General features: G+C 40.8%; 2 protein-coding genes across 2 annotated transcripts in view; both read left to right on the top strand.

Moving 5' to 3' along the window:
* Window positions 1–8233, top strand: part of BRD8 (bromodomain containing 8) — a 20008-nt gene extending 11775 nt beyond the window's left edge. Inside the window, 12 exon segments of the mRNA XM_007461406.1 lie at window positions 2–200; window positions 593–873; window positions 1222–1674; window positions 1985–2078; window positions 2281–2327; window positions 3102–3316; window positions 3508–3600; window positions 3786–3854; window positions 4455–4632; window positions 5619–5723; window positions 6202–6246; window positions 7871–8233. Of these exon segments, the coding sequence (XP_007461468.1) occupies window positions 2–200; window positions 593–873; window positions 1222–1674; window positions 1985–2078; window positions 2281–2327; window positions 3102–3316; window positions 3508–3600; window positions 3786–3854; window positions 4455–4632; window positions 5619–5723; window positions 6202–6246; window positions 7871–7930 (1839 nt within the window). The 3' untranslated portion in view covers window positions 7931–8233.
* Window positions 8234–18704: 10471 nt separating this feature from the next.
* The window catches only part of NME5 (NME/NM23 family member 5), a 42814-nt gene continuing 41866 nt past the window's right edge, over window positions 18705–19652 (top strand). Inside the window, exon 1 of the mRNA XM_007461405.1 lies at window positions 18705–18834. Coding sequence (XP_007461467.1) covers window positions 18706–18834 — 129 coding nt within the window. The 5' untranslated portion in view covers window position 18705. The remainder of the gene's footprint in view (window positions 18835–19652) is intronic.

Here is a 19652-nt window from a genome sequence, read left to right as displayed (position 1 = left end):
TCTTTCCCGGCTTTTAGAAGCTGGTCCTACACAGTTCACCACACCTCTTGCTTCCTTCACTACTGTTGCCAGTGAACCTCCAGTTAAAATTGTGCCACCCCCTGTAGAGTCTGTGTCCCAAGCTACCATTGTCATGATGCCTGCACTGCCAGCACCATCCTCTGCTCCGGCTGTCTCCACTCCTGAGAGTGTAGCTCCAGGTGCGTCCTTGACCCACGCCCTGAGCAGCAACTAGATCCAGAATTTCATTTTGAGCTTCAGTTAGAGAAAGGCGACCAAGAGCATCAGCTTCTGTTCTCTGTGGACATGTGCCGTCTTTATTCTTACAAAAACAAGGATGTGAGAAGAAGTGGGTGGGCATTTATGTGTTGGGGCAAAAGGGCTAAGTGTACATATATGAATGGGCTTGAGAATGTGTTTTCACCTTTCTAGATAAAATTGAGGAGAAGAAAACATGGGCAGATGTAAGATAACTTTTACTGATCTTAAGTGTATGGGTGCTTGACATCTGTCCACAGCTTTGGTGTGATCTCCAGGTGGGCAGTTTGTACCAAATAAGCTTCTGAGATGGTTTTCTTTTCCTGTTATTCAGTGAGTCAGCCTGACACCTGTGTTCCCATGGAGGCTGTGGGGGATCCACATACTGTGACTGTCTCCATGGATAGCAGTGAAATCTCCATGATCATCAATTCTATCAAAGAAGAGTGTTTCCGGTCAGGGGTAGCAGAGGCCCCTGGAGGATCAAAGGCTCCTAGCATTGATGGGAAGGAAGATTTAGATCTGGCTGAGAAGATGGATATTGCTGTGTCTTACACAGGTGAAGAACTGGACTTTGAGACTGTTGGGGACATCATTGCCATCATTGAGGACAAGGTAACTATTCAGCAAAGCCCCAAAGAATGTCTCATGGGTCCTACGTAGGCTTCTCTCCTCAGCCTCTCCTTGCTTCTTGTAGTAAGAATTACATAAACAACTCTCCTGCTTCTTCCCATCTCTATCTCTGTAGTCCCAAAGCCCTTTGATGCTGACATACTAGTCATCTACCCAGCCTTTCCTATGTCACTGGTTTGCACCAGACAGGTACCTGTCCGTTGGTTGCTTCTGCTACATGGAGAAGATGGAGAGAGAAGCTTCAGATTCAGGCCATCTCATTTGGTGCTAATGAATTGAGGGACTTGGGCTTCTTTTTGTGACTTCAACAGTGTTTGTATTATGGGACAGGTAGATGATCATCCTGAAGTGCTGGATGTGGCAGCAGTGGAAGCAGCACTGTCATTCTGTGAAGAGAATGATGATCCCCAATCCCTGCCTGGCCCCTGGGAGCACCCTATGCAGCAGGAACGGGACAAGCCAGTACCTCTCCCTGCACCAGAGATGACGGTCAAGCAAGAGAGGCTGGACTTTGAAGAAACAGAAAGCAAAGGAATCCATGAACTGGTGGACATCAGGGAACCCAGTGTTGAGATCAAAATGGAACCTGCAGAACCAGAGCAAGGCATTTCAGGGGCTGAAATAGTATCTGGAGTTGTTCCAGCCACGAGTATGGAGCCACCAGAACTCAGGAGTCAGGACTTAGATGAGGAACCCAGAAGTACTGCAACTGGAGAAATTACTGAAGCAGATGCTTCCGGTAGGAGAGGCGATGAAACTCCAATTACAACAGTGAAGACAGAGGTATTTAACATCAGGGGCTTGGGGGATGGGGGCAGGGGGTGGAGGGTTATATCTTAGGTAAGAAGTGACAGTTTAGGCCTTTGGTTTTCCTGTTGCATGCCTGAGTTCTGACATGTTGATGTGTCCAAAGCCCATAGGTATGATCAGTGCTATATATACTTACCCTGTTCTATTAAGGTGCCCATTAGAATCATATTACATGGGTAGGAGGACTTAGAATTTCTTGTATAGTCTCATTATCATTGAAGAATAATGTATAAGCTGTAGTGATTTACCAGGACTTAAGGTATTTGTTCTTTTTGGTCTTCAGGCATCCCCTGAAAGCATGTTGTCTCCATCACATGGCTCAAATCCCATTGAAGATCCTTTAGAGTCAGAGACTCAGCACAAGTTTGAAATGTCAGGTAAATAATAAAGCCAGGAAATATGTACTCTTTAACTAACTTTAAGTCATTTGCTTTGGCTTCTGAGGGATTTGTGGGTTGTGGGCAAGTAGAGGAGGTAGAATAGGTCAGCATGGAAAGGAGAGCTGCAGGGGACTATTGTCCATAGGAAGGGGAAGGCTAAGGTGGAAAAATCTTCAGGTAGTCTTTCTCTCCTCTGCAGACTCATTGAAAGAAGAATCAGGGACTATTTTTGGAAGCCAGATAAAGGTATTTCAGACTTTTCTTTATTCCTCTTGCTGTGTGATTAGATTTCCCTATAGCACTACCTTTTTAATGAATTTCAGTAAACTCGCATCATTATTCTCTGAGATGAGACTGGTTGGGGAGTTGCATGGGGAAAAGCTGCAGTGGACAGTTAGGCATAGTGGGAGTACTATGGCAACAGGTGCTTCCTAATTGAAAGAGTTTGTGACTATCACACAGACCTTTCTTTGCATATAATGCACAAAGAAGCTTTGATACATCCAGAGTGATTTGGAGTGAGTAGGGATATCAGAGCCAGGGAGAGCATATAGAAATCAGATTATTAATTATACTATTCAGAGAAAGTCATCCAAAGTTTTCTTACTAGAATTACTAAAGCAGTAGTAACAAACAGACTTAATGCGATGTGAGCTTGCTCCATCAGATGAGACACAAAATAAAAACTATTTTTGATAACTTTGTACCCAGGGTCAGAGTTCCTCTCAAGAGCAAGGGGAAAGAAGGAACGCCTCTTAGCTTAGTCTTAAGTAAGTAGCTTTTTTTTTCTTCCTTTTAAAAAGATCCTGGGTCTTATTCTTTGTCCAGGTTCTAAGTTACTTGATCAGTCAGTATCTTTAAGTAGATGGTAGTATAAGTGATAGAGGGCTCAGTCAGGAAACAGTGTGAGGTCATTTTCTAGAACTGATCTAACCCAAAAGACAGATCATGTTTAATGATGCTTTGCTGGATAGCTTTGCTCTCCTTTCCATTTGTTGACTGGAGCACACTATGTCTAAGGATGCCCCAGGTGAGGATGAGGAGGAAGATGGAGTCAGTGAAGCAGCCAGCCTAGAGGAGCCTAAGGAAGAAGATCAAGGAGAAGGCTATTTGTCAGAAATGGATAATGAGCCCCCTGTGAGTGAGAGTGACGATGGCTTTAGCATACACAATGCTACGCTGCAGTCCCACACACTGGCAGACTCCATCCCCAGCAGCCCTGCTTCTTCACAGTTGTGAGTATCTGCGATTGTTTCTTTGAGGTCAAGGCAGTGAAGGTGAGAAGTAGGAGAGGATCTTTTCTTTAATCTTACTTTTTCATCTTCTGTTTCTTGGCCTGGAACAAACAACTGGCAAGAAGTAATTAAGACACTTTTTTTTTTTGGACTTAATGCCAAGTGGGACTCCCATATTTCTTTTATTTCAGCTCTGTCTGTAGTGAGGATCAGGAAGCTATTCAGGCACAGAAAATCTGGAAGAAAGCCATCATGCTTGTATGGAGAGCCGCAGCTAATCATAGGTGAGTGGGCTTTACCAAGTAGTAGGAACATTCTCTCCTGCTCCTCTTCATTGTTGGTAATTAGAAAAAAGTCTGAGTACGCTTATACAGGACTGATGGCATTGGCTCTTAAACCTAGATCAAGTTCCCTCACCTGTGCTTCTTGGAGGATAAGTCAGTAATTGCACCATATTCTTTTTGGACAGGTATGCTAATGTCTTCCTGCAGCCTGTTACAGATGACATAGCACCTGGCTACCACAGCATTGTACAGAGGTAAGCCATGATCCATTCAGCATGCTGACTAGGGCTGAATTGTAAGTTGTCCAGTCTTAGTGGAGTTTTGTTTTTTTGTTTTGTTTTTTTTTGTGGTACGCGGGCCTCTCACCGCCATGGCTTCTCCTGCCGCAGAGCACAGGCTCCGGACACGCAGGCCCAGTGGCCATGGCCCATGGGCCCAGCCGCTCCGCGGCATGTGGGATCCTCCCAGACCGGGGCATGAACCCGTGTGCCCCGTATCAGCAGGCGGACTCCCAACCACTGTGCCACCAGGGAAGCCCCTTAGTGGACTTTTGCTTTAGACAGAAAGTTTAAAGCAGGTGTTTTTGATGTAAGTATGACCAAGTGCTAAACTAATTATTTCACTGACTGGATCACTGAGTCTAAAAGAACCCCCTTTATTACCTTTCTCAATACTTATTATATAGGCTGAAGTTGGTTTTGGGGTTAAGTACTTGTTTTAGGGCTTGGTGTTCGAGTCCTGGCAGCTGGGACTAAAGGTATATATGAGGAAATGCATACAGTAATAATATATTCAGAGATCCAGTGGAGTCCTTTCCCCTCTATGCTCCCATTTCCCCCTGCTCTGTTTTTTAGGCCTATGGATTTGTCAACTATTAAGAAAAACATTGAAAATGGACTGATCCGCAGCACAGCTGAATTTCAGCGTGACATTATGCTGATGTTCCAGAATGCTGTGATGTATAATAGCTCAGACCACGATGTCTATCACATGGCAGTAGAAATGCAGCGAGATGTCTTGGAGCAGATCCAGGTACTTTGAGGATCCTGAGAATTTTAAAATACTCAAGAGAAGAATTTGTATTGATGTTGGGAAGGGGTGTTGTGGTTTTTGCTTGCAATAGCTGTCAGGGACACAGGAAGATACAATTTTGTTCTTGCTGGATTCATGATGGTTTTCTCATGTTAGTTTGGTAAAAGAGTTGTGAGAGAATATTCTGCGTTTCTTGGGCAAATATCTTTGTTTCCTGAAGTTTTTTAATAAAATTTTTGTAAAATGGTGAATGTATATTTTTAAGTGATATGAATTATGTACATGGTAGACAATCCTTTTCATTGCAGGGAACATACTTCTATCCTGTAGTTATATTACCAGGCACCCTTTGGGATATTGAACTTGGAGGGATGTTGTCTATTTGCAGTCTGCCAGTCTACTTAAATTGCTTACTGATTACTTAAATTGCTTTGGTTCATCTAGTTTTATTCTCTCTCATTCTTAGAGCATAGAGATTTGTTTTTTAGGATTTTTTAAAAAATTGAAATATAGTTAATTTACAGTGTTGTGTTAGTCTCAAGTGGACAGCAAAGTGATTCAGTTTTATATCTATTGGGTTAGCTAAAAAGTTTGTTCAGGTTTTTCAGATAACATTTTACAGAAAAAAATCCTAACGAACTTTTTGGCCACCCCAATTTTTTATGTATATTCTTTTCAGATTCTTTTCCATTATAGGTTATTACAAGATGCTGAGTATAATTCCCTGTGCTATAGAGTAAGAGTATAGAGATTTTAATGCTATATTATAACAACAACAAAAATTTAGAGCTATTTGGCATTTTCCAATTCCTTCGCATGCACAACTAGAATTAAAACCTAATGTGCTAAAACTCCTAATCATTCAAGACATATTTGAATGTTGTTTGCAAAACAGTACTGTACTCCTATTTACAAAGCCTAAGGTGTCTTCATTCTTCCTTGATGGATCAGGTCTCTAGGGCCAACTCTGTTTCTTCTCCCTACAGCAATTCCTGGCCACACAGTTGATTATGCAGACATCTGAGTCTGGGATCAGTGCTAAAAGTCTTCGAGGGAGAGATTCTACCCGCAAACAGGATTCTTCAGAGAAGGTGAGGAGACCAAGGAAGAGCCTGTGTGCCAGTGTTCCAGTGATAGAAGTTTGAAGCATCCAAGGAACCTTATGTTACTACTTGGTACTTCCAGGCTTCTACATTCCAATGGTATACAGACATAAAGATTTTAAAATGGTAGTTGTTTGCTCCCATCCAAACACTGAAGAAACCTGCTGTGACTGGAAGACCCAGTCACATGGGAGAAATTGTGAGCTGAGTGCATGAATTATTATCTCCTCTCGGAGAGTGCTCTCAAGGTGGGAGAAATGACATAGCTTGCAGCATTTGGGGACCATCAGTTCCTATTCCAGAGGCTTAATGGCCAGATTTCTTTTGGATCTCTTTCCTCTTATTCTTGAGTTTAAAAATTTTTGTCTTTGTGTGTGTGGTGCTTGTGTCTCTGTCCTGAGGTTTGGGGTGCTTGCAGCTGAGAGTTTCCGTGGAACCTGATCAGTGTTTGTTTGTCCTCTAACAGGACAGTGTCCCCATGGGCTCTCCTGCCTTCCTTCTCTCTCTCTTTGTAAGTATTGAATGGCTGCAAGGGGTGGTGTTGCCACAAAGTTTCTCAGCTCTTGCTGGGGGTGGGTGGCAGAGGGAAATCGAACATGCAGACTGTGGCAATGTCTTAAACTTCTGTTTATTCAAGTCATCGAATAAGAAATTCTCTCTTCTGCACTCCTGTCTTTCTGCATGTGTGTGTGTGTGGGCTGGGTAGGGACCATTTATGACTTCACTGAGCTGAAATGAGGTATTATTGATAAGGATCTAGGATGCACCTGCTCCTCATTTCTTGACTGCACCTTTTGACAGTTCTTTTCTTAAAATAGAAGATTGCTCAGAGCAGCAACTGCTAGCTGGCTTTTAAAAAGTGTTCCTTATACCTACAGATACTCAGCACATGGGTTTTTTCTTTTCCTCTAATATTAAGTTGCAAGAGTGATGACTGATACACAAACATTCAGTAAAATTTAAGATAAAGATCTCAGTAACAGTGACCACTACATACAGTAGTGGCTGGTGGAATTAGAGATAAGCTTAGTAAAGCTAGCCTAAAGACTTTTAATCTTTTCCTCTGTGATTTGAACAATACTCTGACTCTCTGTTGTTCATTATGAGGCACTAAGTCATGATGTAATGGAAGGATATCAGCCTAGAAAACCACATGATCTTAAAACTCTGGATTATCTCTTGGAGCTTTGTTTTCCTCATCTGTGTGATGGAGGTAATATAATGAGGTGCCTGTCCAGCGTACCTCAGAAGGATGTTGTGAGGATAAAATGAGGATAAAATGGCTTGAAAAAAAAAAGGAAGTGTTATACAAATGCAAGGGTGGTATTTTTATACTTTTGCCTCAAAGGCAACTTGTGTTCATGAGATCTAAGAATTTTAGAGTCCTTGCATGTTAGAAATGTAAAAATGGCCTGGCCCAGCAAAAGTGTTCACTAGCTCATCTTACCTACAGGCCTTAGTCCGTAATCTCTGTAATCTCCATTCTTTCCTACTGGCCTGCAACAGTGACTCTGGATCCCCAAGCAATTGGCTGGTTGTTGCAAGGCTGGTTAATAGAATCTTTTATCTATTGAAGACAGCAAAGTATTGCACAAGAGGAAGGAGCTGGGCTGCAGGGAGAGAGCAGCAGATGGAAAGAAGCCTTCTGATTGTCCTGATCTCACGGAAAACAACTCAGGAGGTGCTAGGGAACTAGTGCCAGGGTCAGTCTGCAGGAAAGGCCTTTCTTATAGGGATCAACAGCTGGACAGGTATGTTAGCCAAGAATCTCACTATCCACTGCCCTTTCTGACTCTCCCACCCATCTTTTACTCTTCCTGTTCCTTTGCACATGATTTGGGGCCCGGGTGGGATGACTGATAGTCATTCTGTGGGACCCCAGGTGAACTCCAGTGACCTCTATCGTGGGCAGAAGCAAGGTACTCCGTCCTACATTTCCTCTCACACTACTACCAGGTGCTTTTTAGCCCACTCTGTGGGAAGACAGATAAATGCCCCTCATTTCCTGGATTTTTCTGCTGATTCTCCCCCCTCTTCCCCCCAAAAACCAAATCCCCAGCATTCTTGTTGCACCTTTTCTCTTACCTCATAGCTAACTCACTCATGCTCCCTTTCTTTGTCTGCCTGTCATCTAGGATGGGGGAACCAGGGGGCGCCGCTGTGCCATTGAAGCAGATATGAAGATGAAAAAGTGAAGCCTCAGAGTATCTGCACTGAGCTGAACATGAAATAGAAGTAAAGATAGAGCTTGGGCTTGTGGAAGTTCCAGAAGTGGAAGTTAAAGAAGAGGAGGTGTCTGGGCCACATGACATGAGCTGGAAAAATCTCTCTCAGAGAGCTGGAGTAGCACAATTGCCTGTTTTAGGGCAAAAATCATGGGATGTGTTAATGTCCTGATGTGTTGCTAGCAGATTGTAGCTAGTTTGTACTGTCTTGTGAAGTGTACAGACTTAAAAAAAAAAAAAAAACCTGTGAAGTGTATGTGTACACAATAAACTCTGAAAGAAAAGAAAACTCTAGCCTTTGGTGTGTTCTTTGAGTGTGTGAATGTGTGTGTGAAACTTGTGATTTCTTCTATATAGAAACTTTCGTCATTTGTGGGAATGAGATTGTTGGGGGGAAAGTGGTCTTATAATATGAACTGTTCTACTACAGGTCAGAGAAGGTAAGTAACCAAGATTGAGTTTATAATGTTTAAAAGTACTGCATTGTGCCATAAGTACTGCCTTATTCAGCCTTTCTTCAATGTTTGGTAAAACTTAAGGTTTTCAGAGTTCTCTGTTCATGTCATTGCTTAAAGAAGATTAAAGCATGGATATAGGTAGCATCTTTATCCTCGGCATTTGTTTTACTTATACTGTCTTTGCACATGGTATTTCTTGAACAGTATATTTTTATTCCTTTCTATGTGTAGGGTTCTTGTGTATTTTAGAATTCATAACATTACTATTTGAAGGCTAAACTCAGTTATCAAGTTTATCACCTGAGTTTATTCCAACTTCTGTTACTAAATAAAAACTAAATCAGTGAAGTGAACTAGTGAGCTTTTTATTAAAAAGAGATGGAGATTAATAGGGTGTTGTCTACTATTTTGAGCCTTCTTGAGAAAGATATAGAACTTTATGATTGGAAGTCACGGATCTTTTTGGCTTAAGTAAAACTATAAAGCTTGCTAGGATCCTAAGGAAGTAGAAGATACCGTCTTTGTGAGTGATACTTCAATCAATCCAGGAGTTAGAAAATTAAATGCAATTATAGTACATTCCCAAAGCAGTCTGCAAACATGCATGTGATATAAGCAATGGAGCCCTAAAGTTGGAGAAGTTTGTGGAGGAAGAGGTCCATTAAAGGACGTAGATTTTGAGTTGGTAGAGAACGTGATTTACAAGCTTAGCAAGCTAAATTAAGGTATAGGCGTCTGAGGTGGGGGAAATAAGGAGACTAATGTAATTAGGAATCATATTAAAGAATAGTGAATTACAGGGACCAGGCTAAGGGGACAAAATAGAGCTTGATTTATGGAGGGCTTTGAGTGACAGATTGAGAAATTTGAGGTGATAGCTATTGTAAAGCATTGAATAGGGAGACTATTCAGAGCAGGTTAGATTAAGAATAGAGAAACTGACCAGGAGGCTATCACATTTATTCAGATATAAAGGATGGGCATTAAGAAAAATTATTGTGGGAGAAAATTGGCAAGTGGACTTGTTTACTGAATATAAGAGAAGAAAGAGTCAAAATAGGACTAAGAAAATAGTGTTGATGATCGGCATAAGGAATTTTGGGAGAGCAAATTATTGGGAGATGTTCAGAAAGAAAAGTGATTTTAGTTTTATAAGTGTTGAGTTGAAGGAGATGGTAGGGCACCTAAGGGAGTTGACTTTTGGGTACATGGAGAAATGAGACCAGAATGCATATAAAAAGTAAAGATGGAGAGATTTGGAAGCCACCTTAATAAAGATCAAAGTTGAAACCTCAAAGTAGCTGCATTTTTTTAAGGACATATTAAGGAAGCAGAGGCCCAAACAAGAACATAGAAGATGGATGTATTAAAGTAGTAAAAGGGAGAGGATGAAGGACTAAGAAAACCAGGAGTGCAGTGTACTGAAAGCAAGGAAAGATATTTTTAAAACTTGATTTGCAGTTCTCTTTCTGAGAAGTGAGAGCTGGATATGACCAGAAGGATGCCACAGGTATCTTAGTATACATTGAGGATTTAATGGTTGATAGGTTAAAAATGTCTATATGCTGAGGAAAAGATCCCTTGTCCATCAAAATTGTTGCCTTGCAGTTGAGTTTAAGGGTGGTTTGAGATAGAGGCATTCATTTCAGCTAGCAATGCTCCAGTTTTTTCTCTTTTATTTAGAGTATGAGGAAATCTAACAACAAATAATTATTGGGTGATAATTCTATTATACTGTTTGACATAGAGCTTTTTCTTTATTCCCAATGACGGATCACTTTTTCTCTTGATGTCTCCCTTCAGCTAGTTTTTACTCTTCCTAATGTTGAGTCGAAAAAAATTTCTGACCCCTTATCTTTCTACCAAAATTGGGAGATGGAAATGCCTTAGGAATATTGATTTGAGTGAATTTAATGCATTTTTTTCTGTGTATTTACAGATGGGGCATGAATGGGTTTGGTTGGATTCTGAACAAGACTATCCCAATGACTCTGAGTTGAGCAACGATTGCAGGTCACTCTTCAGCTCATGGGACTCCAGTTTGGATCTTGATTTGGGCAGCTGGAGGGAAACTGAGGAGCCAGGGGCTGAGGAACTAGAGGAAAGCAGCCCAGGGAGAGAACCTTGCGAGCTGCTTGTGGGGGACGGAGGCAGTGAGGAATCTCAGGAAGAGGCGGAGCAAGTCAGCTGCCAGAACCTCCTCCACTTTCTCTCTGAGGTAATGGGGAGCCATTATTTCCAAAGGTGGGAAGAATCTCAACTTCCTAAGAGAATGTTTACCCATACATCTACCGCTCTTATTATTGTTTACTAAAATATAAGGTCCACATGGGCAGGAACTGAGTTCCTTTCTGTGTCTCCAGCACTTGGTGCTGATACAAAACGTGCCAAATATGTACCTTTTGACTGAATGTTCTAAGATCCCAGTCATTAGGAGCCTGATCAGAGGAAGTGGGATTTCTGTATATAGGCCTATCTTTAGGAGTATCCTTGTAATTCATTCTTTCAGAGTCATGGGAGGTGACACTTGCCCAAACTTCCCTTGAAGCTTATAATGTTAAGACTTCCAGGCAATATTTTGCAGTGTTCGTATTTCCCTAGTGAAGGGCTGAGGACCAGAAATAAAGAGAGTTGGACAGAGAGTTTATATTTATGTGGTAACTCTATATATTCAGTAGAACCTAGGTCAAGACCAGCAAGAATCTGGTCTTGCCAGTTGTTCATATATTGCCAATTCTATCTGCATTGTTTGTGGCAGACAAAGTTTTCAGCAGTTTTTTAGACAATCGTTACCAGTTGATTCGAGTTGACACTTGAGATGAAAAATTAGAACATAAGCTCCTTGAAGCAAGAATCATGTCTATCTTGTTTACTGTTAGGTCCCTACCAATTAGCCCAGTACCTGTGTATATAAGATATTTGATAAATTTAAAATGACTGAATGAATCAATTAACCCTTACCATCTCAAACTTAGTCACAGTGGTAGTGTAATGATGTGGCATTATTGATATATAGATGATGATTTCCACTGGTGTTCTTATACATCTAACAGTAAACTATGATTGCAGGTAGTCTATTTAATGGAGCCGTTGTGCATTAGCAGCAAAGAATCAGGTGAAGGCTGCTGCCCTTCATCTGGCACCAGACAACAAGAGGTGAGGGGAATTGAAGCTACTGAAGGAGAGGGGGAGCCCTGCAAAGAGCCTGAAGAGCTTTCAGCCAAGGTAGACCCCTTGGTAACTGAGAAGTCATTACTGGGAGAAAATGGAAGGCCAGAGGTGGCTCCACCTCCCTCAGATATTTGGGCACTTCAGGAACAACCCACAGCGAGTGAACAGGTAAGTGAATAACTTAAACCAGCTGTCTGATCAGTCCTCTGCACAAAGAGGCAGGCAGAATGGTTAGAGCACTTAGGCTAACTCCAGAGAGTTCAGTTACCTGGGTCTAAATCCTGGTTTTAGCATCAGTTAGCTGTGTAGGCTTAGGCAGGTTAGTGAACTTTTTTTTTTTTTTTTTTTTTTTTTTTGCGGTACGCGGGCCTCTCACTGTTGTGGCCTCTCCTGTTGTGGAGCACAGGCTCCAGACGTGCAGGCCCAGTGGCCATGGCTCACGGGCCCAGCCGCTCCGCAGCATGTGGGATCCTCCTGGACCGGGGCACGAACCCGTGTCCCTTGCATCGGCAGACGGACTCTCAACCACTGCGCCACCAGGGAAGCCCTAGTGAACATTTTAGAACCTCAGTTTTCTCTGCTGAAATGGAATAGTGCTCTACCTTACAGGTGTACTGTGAGTTTTAAATGAGATAATTAATGTGCAGCACTTAGCATAGTCCCTGGCTCATAGTAAGCAATCAGTAAAATTTAGAATACCATTATCATTAATATTATCTGGCCAGCTAGACTAGTTAGCTCCAGGGCCACAAGTAATAATGACAGTTTTAAAAGAAAACAACATCTATCTAGAATAGAGTATATTGCTTTTTCATTTTTTCTTGGGATACAGAGTCAGAGTTCTCTAAGAATTCTTTGTCTTAGGTCTAGTTAAGTCACCTTTCTCCAACTTGTTCTATAACTTTATATAACTGGCCTATTCTTAAGGTCAGCCTTCATTTACCCCATGCAAGAAAAATTACCTTGAAGATAGTAAATCTCTTTCTAAACTTTCCTTTGTTTCCTGGCATTCCCAGCGGGTGGTTCAGCAAGAATCCAAAGAGCAGGACCAGAGTGAAGGGTATGTGTCAGAGATGGAAGACCAGCGTTCTTCAGGTGAGTGTGATGATAGCTTCAGCATCCAGGAGACTCCTCTGGTGGATATCCTTTTCAGCCATGCTACCTCCTCAAAGCTGTAAGTATAGACTTTTATCCCATGTTGTTAGGATTAATACTTTTACTTCTGTTTACGCTTATTTGAATTTGTTGCCACGGACATTGATTACTTTTGTAAATTGAAAAGTAGAGAATTAGAGCTCGAAAACACTAGAAATATAATTAAATCTAATTTTACTGTATAAATAGAAGTCTGTATGCTTTCATCTTATAAAACAAGACTGTTTTATCAACATTAAGAATCTCTTTCATAAGTAATCCTTCTCTCTGTATTTATTCAGGAAACGTTGCTGAGTCAGATTGTCACTCAAGTCTAATATTATACAAACTATACTTTTAAAAATACTAAAACATCTCCTGTTAACTTGAAATTAAAAATTATTTTTAAGTTATTATCGCCCTTGTTCCTTTTTCACACATCTTGGGAAATTGTTTATATAATTGTCTGTTTTTAACATAAACAACTATGGGGCCAGAGGGCACATTTTAGAATCTTAATTTTTTTCAGTAAAGTGAATTTCTTTTTAAATCAGAAAAACAAAGTTATTTTTGTTATGTAACAAATAGTTCATCTTCTGGGCCTAGTTTTGTGTCTAAGTATTGAGAGAAGATAGTATGAACTGTTTTTTTTTCTTTGATGTATCCCAGATCCACCCACATTATCTGTGGGAAGGCAAACCAGTAATTATTTTAGGCTTCTTTTGTTGAAGGTATACAACTGAACCATGCATATGTATTTTTGTAAATAGCAGATTACAAATTTTTGTTACACAAATAGAATACAGCTAAAAACCTAGCTTGTTGAAGAATTGCTTCCTTTGCTTTTCTATAACTCCGTTTGTGAGTATGAGCAGATGGCATATGATGACTATCCCCAAAACGGGAAATCTCTAATAATCTGGGATGTTTTATCTCATGACATTTCAGCATCTTGAAATGCAAACACCACACTCTTATCTTAGAATTTAGGTTAAACATGAAATCTTTATTAGAAAGCAGTAGATATTAGTAATTGAGTCTGCTTGGCTAGATAGCTTAAGGGGAGGTAGGCATTTGAGTTCTTGTGCTATCACTAGGGAGCCTTAAAACTACTTTGAAAGATAAACATTCCCTAGGCCCCTCTTTTCTGGCTTCTTCCTTAGTCTGTACTGACTCTCAGGAGTAAAGTAGAACCTTTGGAGTACCAGTTTAAGTGCATGTCCTTTCCACTCCCACACTTTTACCTGTAGTTGCTTGGCATGCATTTCCAAATAGATGGAAATAAAGGTAAGCAAGGGATTGTTTCTTAAAATATTGCAAAGGTGATTGATTATGAAGTTACAAAACCTATTGTAGTACCTTTCACGTAATGGAAACAATAAATACCTGTTTTGTGGCTATATGAACAAAATTGCATCAGTACCAAGGACCTGTTGTTTATTCTGACTGACCAGAGACAAAGGAAGAAGTTTGCTTTGAGCTTTAAGTCCCTTGTTCTTGTAGGGTTCTGGGCTTAAGGAAAAATTGATTTTTGTGGTATGTAATTTAGATACAGGTGAAATAGTGCATCATGAAAATGAATAGTTATGTGGAGCTGTTCAAATTGGAGAATGGTAAGGTATGAGTTGTGCTCAAATGGATGCACATAATGTGGTACATGAAGCAAGACGAGGGTGTGAAACCTTAGGTGTGAAGAGAGCCTATTTAGAGAGAATAATGCAGCGTATAAAGTGTAAAGTGTAACATGATGTTTAACTTTGGGGTAAATAGAAAACTTGCCAACTGGGGAAATTATAAAATGAAATAAAACATTGAGCAGTTGCACCTCTAAAGAAAGACTAAATAAATTAGGCAGTTTAGTCCAGAGAAGGAAGGACCATGAGGAGAAATGGATTTTTCTTGGTATTTTAAAGATTACTATACAGAGGAGAGTGAAAAGGAAAAATATTTAAATTGTATAGCATTCAGATGAAATGTAAGAGAATTCCTTGGGATATGAAACAAAGTATTTTTTCCTCTGGAAGTATGGGAGAGATACTTGTTAATGTGGCATATTTCTGCATAAAAAAACAGGACCAGATTCATTTATCAAATACTTATTTGAGCACCTAGTATGTACCAGGAACTTGGGAGACATAAGTGAACAAAGACTACTTTTATAGACCAGTTCTTTAAAGTCACAGGTGCTAAAGGGCAAATCAGCAAGATTCCAAAAGGCAAAGGCAGTTGCCTATTTTTAGTACACTTTACAAGAATCTAACCACTTCATTTGATAATACTGATCAGTAAGAGAATATTTATAGAGTCTGGGGTCCTTTATGAAAGCATGTTTTCATTCCTGTGGTGTTATTTCCTTCAGATGTTAACTAGGAGCACTATGTGTTGAGGAAACCTTATCAAGCATCTGGGGGAACAGAATACCATTTGTGAAGTTACTGTTTGTTTTCTGCTCTGCTTTATCCTATAGGTCTGATCTAGGCCATAGTGACCCTGTTCAGGATCACTTGCTATTTAAGAAGACTCTCCTGCCAGTCTGGAAGATGATAGCCAGTCACAGGTAGGACTCCAAGCCACTCTTGGTATTCACAGCCACTCTTCTCATTTAGGGTGACTTTCCAGGATTTCTTCATCCTCTCTGGGTTTGTCCCTTAACAGGTTCAGCAGTCTGTTTCTGAAGCCTGTGTCAGAAAGGCAGGCCCCAGGATACAAGGATGTGGTGAAAAGGTCAGTGGAAAAGGGGTCAAGAAAGGTTGGTTGCTTTTATATCTGTCTTTTCATACTTTATTTCACATCTGTTAGATTATTTCTTTATTTCATTTACATTACTTAAGCTCAAGATATATTTTACAGCTGAACAAGTTTATAAAGTTATGGTAAGGTAAGCTCAGTCCTCATTTGAGAATATAGGGAACAAAAGGATAAAGAGGCTTTTATCAGTATTGACTTTTAAGTAATATGATCCATTTATTATAATCTTACATTTGCCTTTGGTAGTTTTTGGCACTGTTATTTCAGAGCAAAACTTTAAAAGGAACACTGTATTCATTCAGGCAGTTATAGGTATGCTAAGGCAAAGATGGTAATCCAAATGGATGTTATAAACACTGGTTGATTGCAGTATTTTGGATTTTTATAGCATAGTTCATCTAAAATGCTGTCATAAACCAGTGTGGGTTAGTAGTGTATAAAAGATCAGAAAAGAACCTTTGGATACCGACTCCTTAATTCTGTAGATCAGGAAACTAAGACTCAGAGGTGGTCATGACTTGTCTGTGATCAACAGTGAATAGCAGAGCTAGAACTAAACCCCAGAGTCTTACCTCCCAGTTCAGTCCTCTTTCTACGCTGCTGTGCCTTCTTTTATATACCCACTCTCTGTGTCGCATTATATAATATTTACCTTAATATTCAGTTGATTCTCTTTTCATCTCCATGAAAGAAGAAAAAAAAACTCTGAGCTTTTGATGATACAGTAAAAACAGTTGATTAAATACCTAGTATATGACTACACATTGTAAACAATCAGTCAGTAACTACCCTGTGACAAACTGATCATTGGAGCTCTTTATAACTTTGATACCTCCAATTGTAAAGTGAAATGGCTGGGCCTGTGGGCTCTGGAGTCAGGCTGTTTCTGAATTGGAAACTAAGCTGTGTGACTTTGGGCAAGTACCTAACTTCTTTGATTTCAGTTTCCTCATTGCCAATTGTGACAATGGTACCTACCATATAGGTTTATTGAGAGGATCAAGTGAGTTCATATAGAAAGTATCTAGCATAGCACTTGGCTTATTGTAAGCAGTCATATGTTAGCTGCTGTTGCTATTTTATTATCTGATGGGGATTGTTATCTTTACTACTGTTTTCATTAAGAGCTGGTTAGTTCTTCAGGAGAGCATGTTAGATCACCACATGTTCCACATGAAGGTTTGATTTCCTCTGGTTTCTCTTGGCCACCTGTAGACCCATGGACTTAACTAGCCTGAAAAGGAATCTGTCTAAGGGACGTATTCGCACCGTGGCTCAGTTCCAGAGGGACCTGATGCTGATGTTCCAGAATGCTGTGATGTACAATGACTCTGATCATCAGGTGTACCGTATGGCTGTGGAGATGCAGCAAGAAGTCTTGGAACAGATTCAGGTACTGTACATAGAGAGCTGCAAGAAAAAGGAATGTAGTTTCTGAAATTTGATTTTAGAAAGTCTGTGAGAATAAGGGTGGTGTTGAAGTGACCTTGTGTTCCCAGAGTTTATGTTCAGAGGTGATTCAAGGACCTGAAGGACTGACATTGTACCTGCTGGTTTGGAAAACTCTGAGCCTCTGTGGGACCAGCTTTAATAGATAGTGAAGTAAAATAGTCTAGGGAGGCAGGCAGCAGTGAAGAGCTCTTAAGAGACCTGGGGATAGATAAATAATGGGCATATCTACTTCCAGAGCCTCAAGTCAGAGGGCTGAACATGCAAACCAGAGGCTGGAGTCACTGTCCATTTTTTGGTTGCTGTACCTGTTGGTATTAATATATGTTCACATTGTCCCATCTATAGGAGATAAGATATGGTAGCCAGAAGAAGACATTTGAGGGTTTCTTTTCTGGGCAGCTTCTTACTTTAAAGAAAAAAAGTGTAGTTGAATCTCTGCGGAGAAAGAAATGAAACTGCTTTCAAACCTCCATAAAGATTCATAGCTTGCTGTCTGCCTTGACCCTGTAGGTGCTGAGTATTTGGTTAGACGAAAGAAGAGACTTAAATAGTCTGGAATGAGAACTAACCAACCCCATGGATGATGGAAAACCTGTTTTGCTAACTTGGAGCTGCTACCCTGAACTTTTCTGGAATTTGGATCTTTCATTGAGACTCTGACCTAGAGAAGATCCCAGTACTTGTTTACCACTTCTCTGTTTTCTTTTCCAATAAGAATAATGCCTTAACTTACAACCAAAGAATTAAAGGTGCCCGTGGACATAATATAAAGAAAACACAGAAAGCTGAAATTTGGGGTTATGCCATAATATGTTGCCCATGTCTTTGTTTCATAGGCTTAACTTAGAGGTAAATAGATGAAACTTCTTTTACTGCTCTTTAAATAAATGTTATTTCACAAGTCAAAGATTGCCTTTTAATGTTTACAGAAGCTGGGAATAGAGGGGATAGCATTATCTGGTGAAATAAGGAAGGTATTTAACCTGGGTTTTCTTACATACACTGTCTGGAAGGGGCTGGGGTAGGACGAGGGAAAGTGTGTATGATTTGTCTCATCATTTATAATGTGGAGATAATTGAAGTGTCCTTCGAATGGCTAGGAGGATGAAGTAATATAAATTATGAGGAAAATGTTAGAAAACGTCTATTGCTTTTAAGATGTGCAAGGGGAATAAAAATGCCTGTGGCTGGTTCCCTTTCTTGAGCTAGCCAAGGGCTGCGAAGCGCTCTGCTGGAATTGGGCCTCTGCAGCCACCGTCTCTAAGCTGGGTTTCCGGTCTCCGTCTCCTAGCAACAACATGTGGTGACTCTCCAGGAGCCCGGGTTGAGGTGAGTGCCCAGATGAGGGTCAGATTCGGAAGGAATCTGGGGGTGCAGCCCACAGAGGGCCAGGGATTCTGCTTTCCAACCGGGCCTGACGCTAAGCTTCCCCCCGGGGGCGGGGGGCGGCGGCGGGCCGCTGAGCGGCACGGAGGGTTGCAGACCTAGTCTCCTCCTGGGTCCCCAGGGTCCTAGGCTTTCACCTTGCTCCTTGGTCTCTCCACCTCCATGAAAGTGCTTAGGAAAACCCACGGCAGGACTTAGACGCAGAGTAGAAATCGTATTATTGAGACGCTGCTTGTTTGGAAAGGTATGACAGTTTCCAGCTTTATAAATTAATAAAATTAAGCACCTGATAATGCTCTTTAGTCACAATTACATTAAATTTGGGGTGGGGGGGGTGCCTGTCATTACAGTTGATACCAGTCAAGAATCTCTTAAATTGTACACTGAAAAGCCAGAATGGAGCTATCAATACCCCCACCTCAGATCTATGTAGAAAAGACTCTGGCCATTATCAAACCAGATATTGTTGACAAAGAGGAGGAGATACAAGATATTATTCTCAGATCTGGATTCACCATTGTTCAGGTAACTTCTGGGCAGGATCATCATGTTTTTCTTCTCTCTAGTGAATTAGGCTTTTCCTTCTTAGCTTTTAACTAAAATAGAATTTAAAATTCACTTATCTTAAGTAGAAGATATATTTGGAAACTCTTCTTAGGCATAGGGTTATATCCTAAACTGTTATTTTAGATTACCTTATTTTTTTAAATTAATTTATTATTATTTATTTTTATTTTGGACTGCGTTGGGTCTTCGTTGCTGCACACGGGCTTTCTCTAGTTGCAGTGAGCAGGGGCTACTCTTCGACACGGTGTGTGGGCTTCTCATTGCGGTGGCTCCTCTTGTTGCGGAGCACGGGCTCTGGGCGTGCAGGCTTCAGTAGTTGTGGCTTGTGGGCTCTAGAGCACAGGCTCAGTAGTTGTGGTGCACGGACCTAGTTGCTCCGTGGCATGTGGGATCTTCCCTGACCAGGGCTCGAAACCGTGACTCCTGCCTTAGCAGGCGGATTCTTAACCACTGCGCCACCAGGGAAGTTCAAGATTAACTTTGATCTTACCTTTTAAAAATGTTTATGTAAATGTGTCAGCCCATTTAGATCCTTAGTATTTAGCATGAAATTTAGGTTTATTCTTTTTTTTTTTTTAATATTTTATTTATTTAGTTAGTTTTTTTAAACATCTTTATTGGGGTACAATTGCTTTACAATGGTGTGTTAGTTTCTGCTTTATAACAGAGTGAATCAGTTATACATATACATATGTTCCCATATCTCCTCCCTCTTTGTCTCCCTCCCTCCCACCCTCCCTATCCCCCCCCTCCAGGCGGTCACAAAGCACCGAGCT

Source organism: Lipotes vexillifer, unplaced genomic scaffold, assembly GCF_000442215.2.
Source record: "Lipotes vexillifer unplaced genomic scaffold, Lipotes_vexillifer_v1.1 scaffold217, whole genome shotgun sequence".
NCBI lineage: Eukaryota > Metazoa > Chordata > Mammalia > Artiodactyla > Lipotidae > Lipotes > Lipotes vexillifer.
Note: the sequence above shows the minus strand (reverse complement) of the source record. Positions and strands in the feature narration are given on the sequence as shown.